General features: G+C 40.0%; 2 protein-coding genes across 8 annotated transcripts in view; both read left to right on the forward strand.

The window, feature by feature from the left end:
• Positions 1-11,629, forward strand: part of pdlim5b (PDZ and LIM domain 5b) — a 54,379-nt gene extending 42,750 nt beyond the window's left edge. For all 3 annotated transcript variants that reach the window (XM_027139434.2, XM_047804527.1, XM_047804528.1), the window contains 6 exons: positions 1,528-1,667; positions 5,013-5,196; positions 8,222-8,402; positions 9,392-9,512; positions 9,869-9,984; positions 10,437-11,629. In XM_027139434.2, the coding sequence (XP_026995235.2) occupies positions 1,528-1,667; positions 5,013-5,196; positions 8,222-8,402; positions 9,392-9,512; positions 9,869-9,984; positions 10,437-10,526 (832 nt within the window). In that variant the 3' untranslated portion in view covers positions 10,527-11,629. The remainder of the gene's footprint in view (positions 1-1,527; positions 1,668-5,012; positions 5,197-8,221; positions 8,403-9,391; positions 9,513-9,868; positions 9,985-10,436) is intronic.
• A 2,013-nt stretch (positions 11,630-13,642) lies between these two features.
• Positions 13,643-20,310, forward strand: part of bmpr1bb (bone morphogenetic protein receptor, type IBb) — a 68,562-nt gene continuing 61,894 nt past the window's right edge. For 3 of the 5 annotated variants that reach the window (XM_047805165.1, XM_047805164.1, XM_027139733.2), the window contains exons 1-2: positions 13,644-13,828; positions 14,590-14,679. The gene's annotated coding sequence lies outside the window, so the exon portion shown is untranslated. Of the gene's footprint in view, positions 13,829-13,916; positions 14,183-14,589; positions 14,680-20,310 lie in introns of those variants that run through there. The other 2 variants (XM_047805167.1, XM_047805166.1) reach the window with 2 other exon arrangements.

Raw genomic sequence — 20,310 nt, forward strand, 5'->3', positions numbered from 1 at the left:
TTTCCCACTCAGAGTCGCCATCTGAATTCATCGATGAATTGTACCAAGACCACATAAACCCTCTGCTGATGGCATCAGCACATGTAACCAGCTGCCTATACATATGGGCACTACACGACCAAGCCCTTCCCTCCGCCCTTTCTTAAACTGGCCTTCCATGTTGCACTCTGATATGGTTTCCCCTGCTGGCATTGGGCATGCTGAAACATTTTTTTTTTTTTCCCTACTCCCATCTGTTTAAGCAGTGCTGTATATTTCTCATCAGGTTTATTGGATTGGCAGCCTAATTCTTCTAACAGCATGAAAAGAGCAAGGCATATGGATTATAACTAAAAGGGTTTTTCTTATTTTATTCTATGGATGATGAAAAGTTACGAGGGATATGTAGCATTATTCGGTTGTGTTTTTGCGAGGCAGGGGGCGGGACGTGGATGGGGGTTGGTGGTTAGACAGGAAACTGGGGCAGTATACTGCTGCAGTGAAGGCTGTGCCAGCCATTTTTGTTGGCACCTGTTTTCTTCATTAACAAACCATCTGGGACTGCTGGGCCTATTGGCCAGATTTATTTGATCAATCTGGTCATGCTTAGATTCCTGAATGGGCCTAATCCAAAACACGTCCCCTGTAATTGGCTAGATTGGTATTAATTGCTTGTATAGAGACCGGTTCCTAATTCGGTTCTTAAAGACCCGGGTTGATGTAGTTTCCTGTCAAAGGTAATTGCATTACAGGGTTCTATAAGTAAATGCTTAATATTTCCCAGCATTGGTACAGGCAGTCTTCGGTCGTTACTCGTCATTAACGAAACCCCAAATGCAGTTCACCTCGCATGTCCTCATGACAACATTTCATTATGTTGTGTGGGAAATGATTCATTTTATTCATCAGCAACTATGGAATTGGACAGTGTTATAGAAGTACTGAGTATATCTGGAAAAAAGTACCTTTTAAAAAAAAAATCTTATTGCATCTTTTTTTTTGGAGAACATTATGAAATGCTGCCTAATAAGATGGGTTAAGTAAAAACATTATATACTAGGTCAGATATACAGCTCAGTAGGAATACTTATCTAAAAAAAACGTTATCCAACATTAGGTGATTGTCATAATACACTCATGTGAACATCTCTACTATAGTGTTGAAACAGGAGCTGTGTTCAAAAGAGTCGAGTATGCAGAGCTGGTGAGATGTGTGTGGCACGGTGTCTGACTTGTGGTCACTGAAAGGACAGCTGCCCAGGCTTATAGTTAAACCTTTGTGTGTGTTCCCGCTTATGGTTACCATAACAAACCCATCCTAGTGTCTCATTCAGCAGCTGATCGGACAATTTATGCTGCTTGCAATCGCAGCTTAATCTGCTCCAAAGCCAATATAGAGTCGAATGCCTTTAAAATGAATAACTCAACGATCAGTAATGTGAAATGTCTGTGAATGGGTTTCATCAGTGATAAAACTCCAGCTAATAGCTATTCTCTCTCTCTCTCTCTCTCTCTCTCTCTCTCTCTCTCTCTCTCTCTCTTTCACAGCGAGGCTGTAGAGGACGTCCATGCGAACACCCATGCTACGTCCATGGTTAAAACCATGACCAAAGTGTCACGCACTGGGAATGGAGTCTCTCCACCTACAACTGTGCCTGCCAAGAGCTGGCAGTCTGGAAATACCGCAGGTGAGTCAGAGTCCGAATCCGAATCGGTGTCAGAGGCATTAGGGTGAGTCGAATAAACACCTTAAAATTATGACATTATTTAGTAACTGGATTTTAAGTGCTGGAACACTTGCACTTAATGAAATGGAGATCTTGTTCGTAACAAAACAACACAAAAGTTTTGATTACAACATGAGTTAAAATCAGCGTAAGATGTTGTGGTAAAAATCAGAGTCAGTGCCAGAGTAATAGTAAGTCAGATTTAGGAGTCGGTTTTCAAAGCCAAAACCGGAGTCAGTCAGACTGCATTGCAATAAAGGTTGAGGCAAGATGTCTTGTGTACAACACAGCAATACAATGCAGAATACAGGATTCCATGTTAATATTGTCTGTTTAAAAAAAAAGTTATTATATCAGTTAAATATTAGATCATTATAAGTCTTAATTGAAGAAATAAGATTATTCAATAATTGCTTGAGCAATTGAGTACACAGTGATAATAATATTTACATTTCTGAATTCACACATGTTGAGTGGCAATACGGTGTTAATGAATAATTCTTGTTTTTGTTTTTCTTCTCTGCCACATTTGTAAATAAGAAAAATAAATGTACCGCATTTTCCCACTCACCCTATAGGTGGCAACCTTGAGCTTTGTGAATTTACTGCACGTGTCACCAGTGTTTATCACCACAGAGCACTTGCTGTGCCATTGGATTTTAGAGATTTGAGTTCACAGTGCCAATAAAAACAGAGTGATATTTTACCAAATGAGCTAAAATGCTATGCTTTAACAGTTACACTATCAAATCGGGTGTGAAATTGAAATGAGATCTTTTTTCTACGTGAACAAGCACTCACTAAACAGAGACATTTTCGGGTTCATATCTCCACCCAGAGTGCTCAAGGCTCGGTGCCAGAGGCTAAATATTTTTTCCTGGGGACTGGATAATCTTATTATCATGTTCACTACTGTACATACCTCAGACTACCTATAACCCAGCAGTGTTGGTATGTAAAGAAGGAGGACTGTGTTGTGTTTACCAGGCCATTCTCTCTGGAGATTCATCAAGAGCAAGATGCTAACTGGGGTTCTAGCAGTGATGACTGTGATGCACAGGTCTCTGTGAAATATTGTCTTGTTCTAAAACACCCAGGACCTTAGTGAAGCCATGATTTCCCCACCAAATGCATGTCTGTGCTGGATGGCAAGGCATGTGTCTAGAGAATCCAAGCGCTGAAACTATGGTGAGTTGCATTGCCCTCGTAGCTGCTAGCGTAGACGCGGAATAGCTCCAGTGTATTTATGAAGGTCATCCTGCAGGAGCTGCCAGTAAGAGTCTGTATAAAGATGGGACAGGAGGGGGGTCGATGGAGAAGATCCTTCTAATCAAAGGTCATCAGACTGAGTGATTCCAGACTGTGGACAATCAGGATGAACTGTCCAGCAGCTGGGAGATTAGTAGCGTTCAGCACATACAGTACAATGTGGGGACAGGAAATCCGGTAGTCTGACAAAAGCATCTGGATCTCATTTTGCTAAGAGACCTGTTAGCATGTGTGACATCAGTGTCAGACTGCTCTGCACTGCTGTAATGGACTTCCACTGGAATTCTTCAGCACCAACATGGAGATATGGCTGAATTGTGAACAAAAATTCAGCTCCAGAATGAGTGTATCCTGGTTCAGAAGGGACTGACTTGAACATCTAAGGTTGACTTGAACATCGCCGCATCTGAGGTCCCCTGAGGTCTAAACGCGGATGAAGAGCTTGACTTATCTTAATTTATCCTCAGGATGTGGCAAGCCTTCCACCTGAGCATCTGCTGAAGAAAGATATCACAAAATTGCATGAACCCAAGGGTTTGCCCTAGGACCAGGCGTCCACCATTTTCTCACTTTCGGTGTCCTGTCTGTCAGAGACACAGTGGGAACTTGTAGAGTGATGCATCCTCATTCCCACATGTGCATCACTAGTGCATGAATGCCAAGCTGTTTTATATAGTCCTGCATGTTCTTTGTGGATTGACCTGATTTTATCAAGTGACAGGCGTTAAACACGATCGTGTTCTTTTAATCATGTTATATCACTCACTGTTCTGGCACAAGAACAATGTTGCTAGGCAGCCAAGAAATCTTCATATCAGGAATAAATAACTAGTTAGTAATAGAGGCTAGTTAGCATGTAGCACTTATGTCTATTATATGGACAACGTAAATGTACAGTCAAACTATCAGGAATTTCCACATCTGAAATGCTGTGTATAATTAAACGTATGTTGTAATTGTGCATATAGCAAAAAAAATTTGCAATAGTCGGTTGGCTGAAATTGGCATGGCTGCGTCAAAGAATACTAGAGTTTGTCACCTAGCAACATCAGGATTTATGTTGTTATATGATAGATATTCAGGGCCCTAATTATAGTATCAAAGTTTTGAGAGACCACAGATTTCATATAGAGCTAATGGAAGACCAGAAGGATCACACACGGTGGTATGGTGTAAATTTGGTGTGAGTTTTGGTGTCCTTAGAATGATATTGCAGCATCATGTGCAGTTGAGATCATGAAGAGGAAGTTGATATCATGAAGTTGCAGATAAGACCCTGAAATGGTGATTCACGTATCTTGCTTCGATGGCGCCAATGAAGAACATGTTACTTTAGCACCAGGATGACTGGACGGCTGTGCCGACCTTTACTGACGGCTGTTCTTAGATCCACAGGCTGCGCATGGTGTTGCAAAGACTCCTTCTTATTTCCATATGAGTGAGACCCGGTTTTTTGAATCCTCTCACAGTCCTGTGAGTACACAGCACTTTGTCGATGGTCCATTCTCTCGGCCAGGAGGAAATCCCAGGGCTTTGATTCCTGCACTGGATTGAAAGGCTGCCTCTGTGCATCCCTCTGCGGCGTGGTGACCTCTGACCTCCCCCTGCCATGGTCTGAGAGAAGGAGAGGATTGTCCTTCTACTCTATGAGCTTTCTGAACTGGGGGGGATTATTTTGCCAGGTGTCTCCTCTGACTCTGGGAATGTTGTTCTTTTTTCCTTTCCCTTGCTCTTGAGTAAACCAATCCTTTGTTTTGGACCTGGGTGGTGTGGATGTCCCGGACACAGATGGCCCCTGTCGTCCGAGGCCCTGCGATGAACCCGCTAAAGAAGGAGGGACAGAAGATTTATCTTAACGAGGGGCTCGCTATCACCAACGGTCACGCTGCACAGCCATGCACAATATTACCTGATCTTATTACCTCGTCATGGCACTGCCACACAGATTTGTCTACAGTAATTTAGACACTCTTGTAGGTCAGGTTCACATAATGGTCACCCAGATTACAATCTTGTCTCTCTCTTTTCTTTGATTAGGACTTCCTAAAGCAGGTGTGCCAGCTGTGCATACAGGACGGGTGACTGGCGGCGTTCCAAAGGGTCCTGACCGGCCCACACCCCAACCTCACCCCAAAGATCAGGATTCGTTGGTGCAGCGAGCAGAACACATCCCTGCTGGAACCCGTACTCCCATGTGTGGTCACTGCAACATGGTTATCAGGTCAGCATTTTGTTTTTGGCAGAGCGATGTTGTTTTAACACATTTGTTTTTTTTAAATTCCTTTAAAGCTGCGTACATCTATCTCTAAAGCAAGATAAAATGTGTAAAAACAATAAAATAGTGTATAACACTGTGTATGCTTTCAATATAAGCTATAAGCTATAGTAATGAAATGTGATAAACATATGATTCAAAGAAAATGGACTACTATGGGATCACTGCTAAGCAATGACACTGACATGCTAGCTGACATAGTAGCGTGTGTGGTGCTGTGTTTGTTTAAGGAACTAAATACACGGTACTTTGTTAAAATAAAAAAAAAAACCCTTCCAGAGAAACAGGACGTTCCGCTTACTTTATTTTAGACACCAAGTGTTACATTTGGCAAAGTCTGAACAAAACTCATATAAAACGTTCATTGTGGACGTGAGTAGGATGCCAAATTTCCAGAGAAACAGGACACTTCAAATATCAACTAGTTTCCTGCATTTCCATTAATGCTTAAGTGTAAGTGTGTTTAGAGATGTGTTTAGCTTTTTAAAAAAAAATCTTTTCATGGCATTCGGTGCGAAACATAGCTTTAATATTGCAGAATGTACTACATGTCATCCGTGTACGGACTAATGCTCCAAAGTCGGCTGCTGATGAATTCTTTACTCGTTACCATATAATGCATGCTGATCGTTGCGAAGCAGGGACATCAGGCTATCGGACGTCACCGATCTCGCAGGCTTTTCATGAAAAAATGTGATCATGTGACCGGCGTGCTCTTTGTATATTACAGTTCTATGGGTTGTACAGTTGTGGACAGCTGGTGAGAACCGTTCTACGTGCACGAATAATAGAATGCCGATTTTTGCCGTGTGTGTCGCACGTTTCCACTTCACATTTTTTTTTCATGGCGATGCATCGTTAAACAATGCACCATTATAGCCCTAATATATTTCTGTAAGATGGTCGCTGAGAGAATGTTCATGCTGCTAATGAATTGTCCACAGTGCAGTCTGTTCCATCCCCTTGACCCATTTTGTTAAATGAAAGAAGGTTGGTGCAAAGCTGCGACAAGGCCAAGCCAGGCTCAGTGTGACTGGAACATGTGGTGTAAGCTTTAATTTGCACAGAAAGTAATTGCGGATTAATTTGGCATGACGGACAGGCCAGGCTGGGGCCAGGCCACTTTTATCAGAGCAGAATGAGAGTTCACGGCACTCATTGGCTTGTTATCTTTCGTTGACTCTGAGCAGAGCGCTGCAGAGCCTAGGAGCTGGTATACGTTACACCACCGCAACCCAGGGATAGACTCACAGACTCCTGGCAAAAGGTGGCCATGACATCCAAGCTTGAGGGCTCCGTTTTCGGCATTCGATATGCTCCGAGCCCTTTGTTTTCCCTCTCAGCTAATCATCCGATTTGTAACTTGCTTCCCCGCTGACAGAGTTGAAATTCGCTCCTTGCATTGCTTCAACAAATATCGACGCTACGTCTCATGGTCCAAAGCTTCACAAATGTCTGTTTTCACAGACGGAGCTGTACATCTTTTGCTATAGGTATTGTTTATTCTAGACAGAAAATTTGAAAACTCACCAAGACAGAAATTTTATATAAATAATATGATGTCGTCTTCATCCATGGATAAATAAATAATAAAAAGAAAGTGGTATTACAAATAAATAAATAAAAATATATTAATTAAAATATAATAAATGGAATATGTGTTGTCTGTGTGGTGGTGTTTTGTGTTTGTTTGTTTGTTTGTTTATTTATTTAATGTCTACCTTACTTCACTATGCATTTATTCTCTGCTGAGGCCATTCAGTGATATAATCAATTCTGTCAGCAGCATCCATCAAAACCGGTGCGTGGATTGTATAAACTAAACCACAGTCGTGACTAATCAATACAAAGCTACTCCATAATACCGGTCGGTGTCAGTAGTACCAGCTCAAATGCTATATGAACAGACAAGAAGAAGGCTTTGTGTGCTTTATACTGTACAATCCATAGAAAAACCACAAACATGACAGCTTTCCAAATTTCATTTTCTGCTGTTGAACAGATACTGTATATATTTGGTGCAGTCATCTGATCAACCATTAGACCCTCTTGTTAACTCTTATAGATGAATACATAAATGAATATTTAAATGCAGACTCCATTTCGACAATTATTACACATTATCTAAAAAATAAATCGCCTTGAGGTGCACAGGTAAAGGAAAGTAATAACTCATGATGGGATGGCATGATGTGGCCCATTGCAAAGTACTTACTCTTAACATAACAACGCTGATTCATTTCCTCCATCAGCACACCCCAATATGCTTTATTCCTCTTTTTTCTCCAGTGATATGCAATTTTGCAATTTATTAAATATTTACATTTATTAATAAAGGACATTCACTGCTTTTTAATCATTTGATCACTGGAAGCTCCTCCCTAAATGTCACCTTATAGGAAACCTCAATGAAATTTTTTTTATTTTTTTCTATTTTGAACACAATTTTTCATCTGCTGGTTATTTTATTACATTATTTAGATTATCCAATATACGAGAATTAAATCAGCACTAATACAACAACTTCTAGCCAATTAGAGTCAAGCATCCAGATATGCTATAGTATACATTTATTTAATAAAGTATATAATTTACTTATTTTATAATGGTAGCGTTTCATAGAATTGGCCCTGGAACGGTCATTTCACTGTCCGTGGTTTATGTTCTATTGTACCTGCGATCATTTGACGTGTTGTTGGTGCACATGTACATACATTTTCAAGTGTCAAGTGTTAAAAACGATTAATTATATTTGCTTACATGTTTGTTTATATTTGTTTATATATTTTTGTTGTATATATTTGTATATATATATTTGTTTATATGTTTATTTTCCCTAGTAATAGAAAGGTTGTGGCTATATGGTTATTTTCTCTCTCTCTCTCTCTCTCTCTCTCTCTCTCTCTCTCTCTCTCTCTCTCTCTCTCTCTCTCTCTCTGTCTTTCTCTCTTTCTGTCTCTGTCTGTCTTAGGGGTCCATTCCTGGTGGCTATGGGGAAGTCGTGGCACCCGGAGGAGTTTAACTGTGCTCACTGCCGCAACTCTCTGGCCGAGGTGGGCTTTGTTGAGGAGCGCGGTGCTGTTTACTGCGAGCACTGCTACGAGCAGTTCTTGGCCCCCACCTGCTGCCGCTGCCAGCAGAAGGTCCTTGGGGTAAGGGACTAACCCAAAACTAAAAACCAGCTCCGCTGCTCATATTTCTGTTTCAGGGTTTCATAAGGCGGTATCTCTGATTTAAAGAAGAGCAGCAAGTGTTTAAACTCATGCTTTGGCATCATTTCATGATCTTCTGTTGGTCTGGTGTTCCCAGCCTCTCAACCCTGGGGCCTGTGGAGGGAAAAAGGGCTTTAATCAGGATCATAAGGTCTACAAGGCCAAAGGATTGGAGGCTGGCTGTCTCGTCTCCGATGTGTGACAATTAGCGCTGGTTCTGGCTCTGAGGTTTCACACAGGCCACAGTGGTCCCGGGGAGGTCAGCGCCGCAGAGAGAGAGGCGATGAAGCGGAAGGGGGTTCGCTCTGCTAATGAGCTAGAGCTCGACTAGGACAACCAGGCATCGTCTTGTTTACGGCTCAGCTTGAGATCGGATTTAGCGTATCCCGAGGTCCTTTTAAACGGACAGCATGATTTTGGTTTTTTTTTTGGTTACCATGGCGATTTCCTTTATATTGATCTAGAGAGCTATACGAACTTAGCAAAATATTTATATGCAAGCCTGTCTGTTATTTCTTCTTCATTTAAAAAAACTTCCTGTGCTGGTAATGTAACCTTTATCATCACAGCGAGAGTATTGTATTTAGCTTAAACCAGCCAAGTACAACCACTTTTTTTTTTTTTTTTTTTTTTTCTTTTCCTTAAACCTTCTGCTTGTCTTATGGACATGTGAACTAGTGGAACAAATAAATCAGACAGAAAATGATGTCGTTTTTGCCTTGGATATGATTTAAAATGAAAGAAATGGTTATTACATCAGACTTAATGTGTTATGTTAATTATATTAACATGATTATTAATTATAATTGGCTTCAGTTACAGTTGTACCATGACTTTTTTTTTTATTTTTTCGTTTTTAAAATGTTTTTAAAATGTTTCGTTTTTCGTTTTTTTTATCAACACAGTTCTTTTTTTTCTCTCTTTTTCAGGAAGTGATCAATGCCCTGAAGCAAACCTGGCATGTGTATTGCTTCCTGTGCACCTCCTGCCAGCAACCCATTCGCAACAACACCTTCCACCTTGAGGATGGACAGCCTTATTGCGAGAGGGGTATGAAGCCAGGACACACACACACACACAAACACACACACACACACACACACACACAAAGAACCACCAGGAAAACCCTTCCCATCTACACCAGCACACCCAGACAGACACAGCCTAAAAGACTGGTGTTAGTTGCAGCCCAGTAATTGAGTAATCTACAGTCGTTAAACAGTCATTAAACAGTCAGTGACCTTTACAAGTTATTGGGGAGCCATTAAAAGTCATAGAAGGTTTACAGCCCTTTAATGGCGCGCTGATTACTATTGCTATTTATGGTAGGCGTCGGATTGTGAGCATGCTTTAAATCACGCCGGCTAATCACTGTCCTTTTTATGTCTTTTTCTGTCTGCTATTAGACTATTACAGTCTTTTTGGTACCAGTTGCCATGGTTGTGACTTCCCCATCGAGGCAGGGGACAAATTTCTGGAGGCTCTGGGCTACACCTGGCATGATACCTGCTTTGTGTGTTCGGTAAGTTCACTTCAGCAAGAGGGATGATGAAGAGCACATACAGTACATCCTCATAGTAAATCTCATAGCACAGTGCTGTTGATTTCTCAAATCTGATTTAATATAACAGCAGCTCAGGCCCTACTGTATGTCAGATCCCAGGGTAATAATGCACTTAGCTAATATGGTATCATGTCTATATTATTAATTTACAAATTTTCAGAGAGATGTATGGCAGATGCTTTACATAATCTTTCTAATGATAAACCAATTAAAAATAAGAGTTGTTGTTATTAAAGAGAACATCGATAAACTGTGACATTCCTGTGTAAACTTCAATAGGAAAAAAAATGTCAGGTCAATGAGGGAACGAAATTTTATAGCAGGCTATTACGTTAATTATAACAGAAACTAGCATGTTTTGCAGACGTTCCTACGATATTAAACATTATTAATGTGTTGTTGTCCTCTAGGTGTGCAACACCAGTCTAGAGGGTCAGACCTTCTTCTCCAAAAAAGACAAGCCACTGTGCAAGAAGCACGCACACACTGTCAAAATCTGATCGGCAAGAAAAGAGGACAATGGGAGAAGAGGATAAATTTGTTGTTGATGTTTTTTTCTCAATAAGCTTTAATGTTTATTAAAAGAGAGTGATTTTTAAGATATCGATAAAGACGTTACTGGGAAAAGTGGTTAGTTCTTGATACGCTGACCGTCGGATTAAATACCGTATGTCACTAGTCTTTAATGTTTTTGGTGTTTCCTGTGTGGAGTTTTATGAAATAAAGTATTGATGCGAATCGTGAAGCTTTCAAAGACAGTAATATATCCTTTTTTTTTTTTTTTTTTTTTTTTTAAGCTCTGTGCTTTAAATATTTCTCTCCTTCTCAAAGGACTTACTAATGAGAGCCGGGTGTTTTTTTGCTTGTGCCATTTTAAATGTACTGTTCTCATGGTGTGTCTTTACTTTTTTCTATTTCTAATACATTTGTTATAATGATTTGTATTAAAAAAAAAAAAAAAACCTTGTCGACATGACTGAGTGAGATCAGATTTTTTTTTTAAACTAATTTACAAAGAGTTTTGTTCATGTGTGCTGGACCTTTTCTCCCAGGCTTCATTAATAAAGGATGTTTTATCCGAGTGCCTCTTTGCATGTAGGTGTTGCTTCAGAGCTCCTAGTTTGATCAGCACTCCTCTCCCTGCTCCATCTGGAACATTCTCCCAGATATATTTATTGATTCATTTACAGGCTTCCTGATGGCTTTGCAAATATTTCACAGGCTTCCGCCGACTGTCGAGAGGAAAAATTGGTTTAACATTTAACGGTGATGTTTTATGTCTGATGCATTTTCTAGCTGTGTGTTGAACCAGAACCTGAACTCCAGTGTACGCCGCATGTCCGTGCGTTACTTCAGCTACAACGAGCACACTAATTCTTAAGATTTCTCTTTTATGAGCGTTAACGTGCAGTCAGGTTTTATGATCTGCTTTTTTTTTTTATTATTTTTTTCATTCTCCAGCCGTTATGCAAATGTTTGCTATGAAACGGGGAAAATAAACACTGTTCTTTACAAGCTTTCCGCCTCAAGCACTAGTAAATATTCAGACCAACTGTGTTACAGCTAATATTGTTAAAAAATAAACGGTTTGTTTCTATGGTGACCATGTCTGTTTTTCAGCATTGTTTACTACAGCTAATGCTTAGCTAGGCTCGAATATGACCTGAAATTATGATGATGCATTTTTATGTCTACTAACTTTTTTTTTCTTCTAGCACCTGGTAACTATGGGAATGATCGAATGTCTATGTAATTATTAGACTCTCACGAACGTCTACCAATTTGGTTTTCTACTTCATCACCAAACTCTTCATCACTACTGCTTTTCCAATCCCATTGGATGGAGTCAGAATTAAGAAACACTTGTTACGTATCCGCTTGCAGCTCCATTAACAGTTTCAGCTCTGGGTTTCATGGGAGACCTTCAAAGGAACAAATCTTCTCCTACATTATACAGGTGAAATGCTAACTAATAAATAGGATGACTGGTAATACATCATGGAAATAAGACTTGGACTTCTATTACAGCCTAGAATTTGAGTTATATACATTATATAGTATATACAGTGGACTATGGTGGAAACGCCTTCATTTTAAATGTAACACACAAAGACTCTCATTACAAATATAAGCAACAATTTCTGATTTCTCTTTAGTATTTCGTACTTTTTTGTTTAATTCACACCGTGCACTAAAGTGGACGCTGACTTTTTAGAAAGCAAGAAATAATATCTTGAAAGTAGTCCAATTTATCAACTATTTCTTCTTATAAGATTACAATAAACCAAATCTAAGATTTTAAAGCCTATTTCTACTGTAATAGATATTGTACTATTTTTAATCTGGAAATGTTCTAATTCTCTAAACAAATTTAGCTTTTTTTGCCCCCAGAACTTACTTGTACTTGCTTGGAAATTGTTTAATAATAATGATTAATAAGATCTTGCACTTTGGAAATAAAGTTTTTGATTTCTTTTAGTTTTGGTCTGACTTTTGGCTGCTATTCTATTATTATTATTATTATTATTATTTAATCAAAATGAGTGTTATCATTTATTTTTAAAAAAATCATCAATTCTGTTCAATCAGCATCTCAATCAGCTCCCCAGTTCAATAGTCATGGTCTCAATACTTCAGTCAGGCCTCTGACTTACTTTCTTTAACAATCTTTAACTATGACATTCTATATATGACCTACATTTATCTTTTAAGTGGTTAATACATTAGCTGGCCTACTTGTAATAGTCATGCTTGTAATAACATGACACAAGCATGTGTAATGAAGCAAACACATTTCTATAATAAATAAAAGTGAAATATTTGATCAGAAATTGATTTTCTTGTGTCCTGGTGTGTATTACTCCTGAGTTATAAGTCATACGATATAATCCCAAGTCACCCCAGTCAACTCAGGCTTGTTCGTTGGGGATAAATAAAATAATATTAAGCTCAAACTTTTTTGTATAATAAACTTTTTCTTATGTCCTTATGTAAAAGTTGCTTTGAGACAATGTCCATTGTTAAAAGCCCTATACAAATAAAATGTTATTAAATTGGACTGAATTGAATAGAATTGAAGTGATCTGAATAAAATTAAATATAACTGAAGTGAACAGAATTAAATAGGATAAAACTGAATATAATTGAAGTGAACAGAATCTAACTAAATTGAACTGAATGAAATTGAACTGAATTGAATGGAATTGAAGTGAACATAATCGAATAGGATATAATTGAATAGCATAGAATTGAACAGGATAGAATTGAAACAGAATTTGTGAACAGAATGGAATGAAATTTAACTCAATTGAGTTGAACTGAAGTGAACAGAATAGAGTAGGATATACTTGAACTGAATTGAAGTGAACTGAATTAAACTGAACAGAATATACTAAGCTCATTAGCTTATTAACTAGATGTGACTCTGTTATCTTTTATTTGCTTTTTTCATTATAAAACCATTTGTAATGGAATATTGTCTCAGTTATGAGGTGTTTAGGGTAAATGTGGTGTTTGTACATGACTTGTGCCGTTGTTAAGGTAATTTTCCTGTTATGATGTTATGGGATGGAGAAACAAGGTGCACTTCTCACGTGCGTCGAAGGACGGAGCCCTTTCCGCTTCGCGCGCGCGACCAACAGTTCAGGGAAAGCAAAGCAAAGCGAAAGGCTGTATGACTTTAGAAGAGGCTCCTGAACAACCGACTCGTCTCCATTGAACGCAGCGTCCTGTGGTGTATCTAATGTTGCGTCCTGACAGACCGAGAGCTGAGGACAATCCTTTAAGACAAGCGCGTGCTGAGGTGAGTGCGCTTTTCCTCCCTCGCGCTCTCTCCGTCGCTGAAATTTAAATGTGACAGGCGCGCGCGCGGCTCCCGACGTTACCTCAAGAGACGCGGTGAGAAACGGATAAAAACTCCGGATAGTTTTCTGTCTAATTTCCGCATTAAGTGCTTCATCTTCAGTCTAAACCTGTAATGTATGTCTGTATGTCGCAAGTTAAACATTTAACTTCTTATGGACCAAAAAAAAACTGCCGAAAGTTTGCTGAGGACACATCGATAAATAGTTGTCATGTTTACCTCAGTTTTACTCCGTTTGCTTCCAGAAGCTTCCAAGAACAAGTGAATTATTTCACTTTGTTTTACTACGAAATGGTAAGAACAAGATAAGGTGTCGTGAGGATAAATCTTTATTAAGTGAAATAAATATGTCGTTATCACTGAAAATAGACCGACGTCGTTACAAATAACTGTTAATTTCCTACAGTAACGTATTTTATATGGTCATCAGTCTGTCTGTCTGTCTGTCTATCTATCTGTCTGTCTGTCTGTCTATCTATCTATCTATCTATCTATCTATCTATCTATCTATCTATCTATCTATCTATCTATCTATCTATCTACAGTATCTGTCTGTCTGTCTGTCTGTCTGTCTGTATAAACTTTTATACAGTATAAGGTTTAGGGTGCTAATAGAACACAGTATCTTTTATGTATTTTATGGTTTTGTAACATAACACAAGTTCACCTGGACTAAAGCGTTATTGTGTCTGTTCCTCCAGATGTCCTGCAGCTTGTTGCCCTGGCCGAGGCTCCCATAATTCAATCAAGTGCTTGGTTTTGCCCTCAGATGAGCCATTGTGTGGACTAAGGTACACTTCTGCTGCTCTCTGCCTCGGGAGATAAATCAAATTATACAGCTTTACATCACCACGATGTTTACTGCAATTTGTGACAGTTAAGACGTTGTTGTCTATTTTCAGAAACACTGAACATAACGTATAACATATAGCATAATATATATAACATAACGTATAACATAACATATAACATAATATATATAACATAAAGTGTAACATAACATATAACATTAAGAGAGTCTAACACAAACATGTACGTTTCCTGTAAAGTGTATTAGACTTTCTGCCACATTCTCTTGCCTAACTTATCACGCTGCCCTTCTTCAGTGGGGTGATTTCAAGGACTCTGAAGGACCCTAGGACTTGTTAGAGCGTCCAAGGTCCAGAAATTGTACCAAGGTGCCTGTGCCCAAAGTGTGTAATTGGTCGCTTTAAGCCAAAAATATTAATGACGTGACATGAATTTCTTTGTATCACGTGACCATATTATCTAATGCAAGGTTACAGCTTGTGTATGCTTGTGGTGTTTGTCAAGACTTAAAACATGCACACACACACACACACACACACACACACACACACACACACACACACACACATGCAAATACGGATTCTGTGAACAAACAAATGTGTGTGTTTTGAAAGGCTCCTCAGTACGTATACTGTATATGAGAGAGACATTGATGCGTCTTCTCTTCAAACTGCCTCTTTTTGAAGCCTCCGTTTTCTTCAACATTTCTAGAGCTTTATAATGAAAGGGTTACTTTTGCATAGGAAAAAAAAACGAGTGTGAGCGATGCTCACTATAGGATGACGTTGGATGAGCCGAATCTCCCATTATAGCTATAAATTCGGTTGTGTAAATAAAGCACGTAAGCGTGATATGTAAACAATGCATTCTGATGAACAGATGACAGATGACTTTTGTCATCTTCATTGTATAGCCTGAACCCGTCACGGTCTGTTAAAGAATTTACCCGTGCAGGGATTTTACCTGTACATACAATGCGATGGATCATAATCTTTAAAGACAACTGAAATGTCACAATGTAAGACCAGCTTAGAGTGGTTTTTATTGTCTGTTTGGATGCTCCCATAAGTTCGATGCAAATATTTGTTTCTTTTTTGGTTATGAGAAAATCAACAGTTCTTTTCTCATGCACACTATACACACCAGCACCGAAGGGAGCTGACTACGCTGTGTTTATTATGCATTTCTGAAAAAAGTGGTTGGTCTAATTTAGATTCCACATTTTGAGGGCTTTGTTGTTATGGAGGAACTAGTTTCAAATCCAGACCGTAACACTTGGTCAAACACATCAGAATCATGTAGGCTTCATTTTATTCCGAAGGGAGACAAGAATACCTTGACTCAGGGGGCACCGTTTGGGGATAGGATTTCATTGCTCGGTTTGTAATGGTTGCAGGTTCCAGTCTTTAAAAATGAAAGGAATGAAATGTGTTTGGTTGGATGCATCATCAGCCAAAAGGCTTTACCTCCAGGTTTACTGACCAAAAGGCCCAGCAGTAGCTGGAAGTCTATCTTGCCCAACCCCCTGTCTGTTCCCTCACCTTACTTCCGTCTTGCCATGCCTCTCCTCTCTGCCTCACTTCCTTGCTGTTCATGGCTTGCTCTCCTTGCCGGCTGTGGGAAACGGAGAGCAGTTCAGCCAGCTGTTCTCAGTCCCTCTGGATTTCACTTTTTGAACAAGCTCCACACTGTCCATCTCGGTTCAGAACAAACAAACGAACAAGGTTCAGACCTTCTCAGCTTTACAGTAACCAGAACCAGCTGCATGTAAGCATTTTGTTATGAGTGGATTTTTATACGAGACAGCATCGCTGAGAGGTTTCATGTGCTATGTAACATAACGCTAGCTCTATATTATTTTCTGGGATTGCGTCATGAACAAAGGTCACTGAATGAGACGAAGTGGGAGAGCGAGTGGAACAATATAGTTTCAAAGCGGCACTTATTTGATGAACCGCCGTTGGTTTTGTTTCCTTGCCCTTGGTGTGTTTAGGCTGGCTATTTGGAGTAGATAATTTGGCGCCAGCCTTTGTTGTACTTCTCGTTCTTCTATTTTAGGCCATCGGGTTTACCTGCCTTTTTTTAGCGGTTGACTCTGTGCCTCGTGTAAAAGCTTTTTTGTGTTTTATAATTTGGCTTGGTGAATCCCAGACATTGACTGTTAGGGTCAATCCAAATCAAATTCTAGGAGGTTGCTATATTCTTATTTCCCACAACAATCTAATGGTGTTTTTTTCCCAAAATGCACGTCAGCGTGACTGACAGACTATTTTTAAATGTGCATGGCCATGGTTGACTGGACCGTTTACATAATTGTTCACACTTCTACGAGGTAAAATCTTCCTTAATGCCGATGTTCACATGCTAATTTTAATTCCAATATTTTAATCAATATTGACATACGCTGCTTTTTTATACTGTAATGCTAGAACCTTTCATCAAATATAAAAATCTGATCTCTGAAAATGCAGAAATACAGTAATGATACAGTGGTGCTGTGTACTGTACATGATTATATACTGGAAGAGTGTGTATTTGGTGTAGGTCAGTGTAGTCAGTGTCCACACAGTTGAGTGTGTGTGTGTGTGTGTGTGTGTGTGTGTGTGTGTGTGTGTGTGTGTGTTGTGCTCTGTACAGTTCAGTTCAGTTATTAAGGAGTCTGATGGCTTGTGGAAAGAAACTGTTACACAGTCTGGTCGTGAGGGCCAGAACGCTTCGGTACCTTTTTCCAGACGGCAGTAGGTGTGTGGGATCATTCACAATGCTGTTGGCTTTGCGGATGCACCGTGTGGTGTAAATATCCATGATAGAGGGAAGAAAGACTCCACTGATCATCTTAGCTGTCCTCACTCTCCGCTGCAGGGTCTTTCGACCCGAGATGGTGCAGTTCCCAAAGCAGGCAGTGATGCAGCTGCTCAGGATGCTCTCAATGGTCCCTCTGTAGAACATGGGATGGGGGGGAGGGAGATGGGCTTTCCTCAGCCTCCGTAAGACGTAGATGCTGCTGGGCTTTCTTGTTGATAGAGCCGGTGTTGAGTGACCAGGTGAAGTTCTCGGTGGATGAACACCAAGAAATTTGGTGCTCTTGATGATCCGTCGACGTTCAGTGGCGAGCGGTCGCTCTGTGCTCTCTTGAAGTCAACAGCCATCTCTTAAGTTTTATCAACAATCAGAGACAGGTTGTTGGCTCTAAAACAGGAAGTTAGCTTTTGATATAGATCTGTGTTAATATTTATTAATATTTCTGAGCCAGATTCCATTGAGAACATTAAAATAAATTAATTCGTTGACTTATTTACAAAATGTCTAAATACAGACGGTTATAGAGTTTAAAGTATATGAATGTCGATATAATGTGGCAGACTCACTGACGTTATCAAACCTTACAGAGGTTATTAGGCTGAATTGATAAAGCAATACAAGTAATTGATCTCCTATAGCAATTAGGCATACGCTGCTGATCTGTTATAGTGTACAATATATAACACTCCATAACCTGCACATCAGTGTTATTGTAGACGCTGTATAGGCTCTGTGTTCCTTTTGGGAGGAGGCTGTCTAGACAGAATAGAGCAGAGGTTGTCAGCTGGCAGTACATGAGGAAAAAAAACTGTAGCAGAGCCAATAAACGTATAAAAATGTCTTCTCTGGCAGATCCTCTTTTGTGGTTTGCCCAATTACATGTGTTTATGTCAAATATTTAGCTGAAGGCAGCTTTGTTGGACCAGAGACAAATTAGAAAAAGATTTTTATGGATTTTTTTTTCCCCCTTTATTTACTCTTGTCTGGCCAGCACTCTGATGGCGTGTTTACAATGACAACGATGCTTAAAGATGTTTGGATAGAGATGGGTGCATTTAGTCTCCGCTGCTAATTCACAGCCAACGGGACTCGTTCTCTGTGGCAGTAGTCAGAAGTAATGTAACGAGTCGTTAGGAAACAAATCACAACTACTTCAAATTGTCCGAAGTCTTCAATTCTGAATATCATTTTAATTCATTTTAAAAGTTAGAACAAATTGGCAGACAGAACCGTCGCTTGACTCGATGTTTACATTTCCTCACCGAGCAGATGATCTTATTTATGAATATAGTGCTCAAAATTCAGGGAGTAATTTCCTTGATATACATGAATATTTTATATTGGCACATCTGATCCACGCAGATACACCAGCACAGTTCAACAAAGCTGCTGCTGTTGCTTAGTTTTGTATCTGATCAGCAGTTCTAGTACAGAGCTTTAGTGCAGACGGTCGTTGATGTGGTGTGCGTCAGCAACTGTAGAAGTTGACATCATTACCGCACTTGCTAACGAGAGAGTGGCATTACAGAGCCGAATGTGTGTGTTTTGGGCAGCGTTCTCGCAGCTCTCGTGTGTGAGAAATGTGTCTCCAGTAGATCTGTGTGGTCTGGCTCAGAGTCTTGTTTGATTTAAGCCGAGTCGGACGGCATATTAAAGCGCCGTTTTACCGCTTACGTTTCATTGTAGCGAAAACACAGCAGATGAGAGCGGCACAATGCCATTCTCTGTTCTTCGCTCTATCGCAAAACTTTGCTGGACCATATGAGATCTTCTTACAGCAGGTTTTGAGGCCTATGCGAACACACACAAACCACACGCATGTCAACACTACCATTTTATAGGAATAGAAATAAAAAAACAAAGTCTGAGCATTTCTCTGTGGATTGGATCAGCAGTAACGTTACCGCTGCTTAGCGCCAGTTCACGTCCTAACCGATTTCGTCCAAAATCGATTTCGGTGTTATTATTTGTGTGTTTCTTATCCTAGCAGTTCTGGAAGCAATCTATCATCATTCACGCTTGTTTCAACACAACAGTTTAGAGATTAATGTAGGTATTGTAGGACCCTAACAGTGTTCCTTTTGTTTGTGCTTGAAAGTAAAAGGATCTGCCATTGCCCCGTCCCTTGACTATTGAAATCTGCATACCCCAAGGGCTGCCGGGAGAGTTTAACAAGCTTCTGATGTCGCCGGAGCAGGGGGAGCCGGTTGAAATTCCTTTGTCGAGGTAGAAGCCGAGCCCAGAGCATCCTGCCAGAGAGCCGCAGAGGTCAGAGTGTAAAGCAGGAATAACAAGGAGGCAGAGGCCCGCTTCGCAATGCCATCTTAGCTCCAGCTGCACCCTTAACAGACATAAAGAGCTCAGTATCCTCAGGGACAAGGTTTGCTGATGAAGCTCTAATTTTAGTGCAGGGTTTTATACTCTTTACAGAGTTACCCTCGTTTGATGAAATTCCAAGCACTGATGGATTTAAAAACACTTACGTTTCCCAATGGCTTTTTAACTTTCCCAACAGTGGTGTTGTTCTAGGTCAGTCTCTCTCTCTCTCTCTCTCTCTCTCTCTCTCTCTCTCACTCTCTCTCTCTCTCTCTCTCTCTCTCTCTCTCTCTCTCTCTCTCTCACACACACACACACACACACACACACACACACACACACACACACAGACACACAGACACACACACACACACACACACACACACACACACACACACACACACACACACACACACACACTCGCTGCCTGTTTGTGAGGAGCCCTTCAAACCCAAACAGCCTGTGGAAAGATTATGTTCTTGCTCCGAGGTCAG

Source organism: Tachysurus fulvidraco, chromosome 20 (genome assembly GCF_022655615.1).
Source record: "Tachysurus fulvidraco isolate hzauxx_2018 chromosome 20, HZAU_PFXX_2.0, whole genome shotgun sequence".
NCBI lineage: Eukaryota > Metazoa > Chordata > Actinopteri > Siluriformes > Bagridae > Tachysurus > Tachysurus fulvidraco.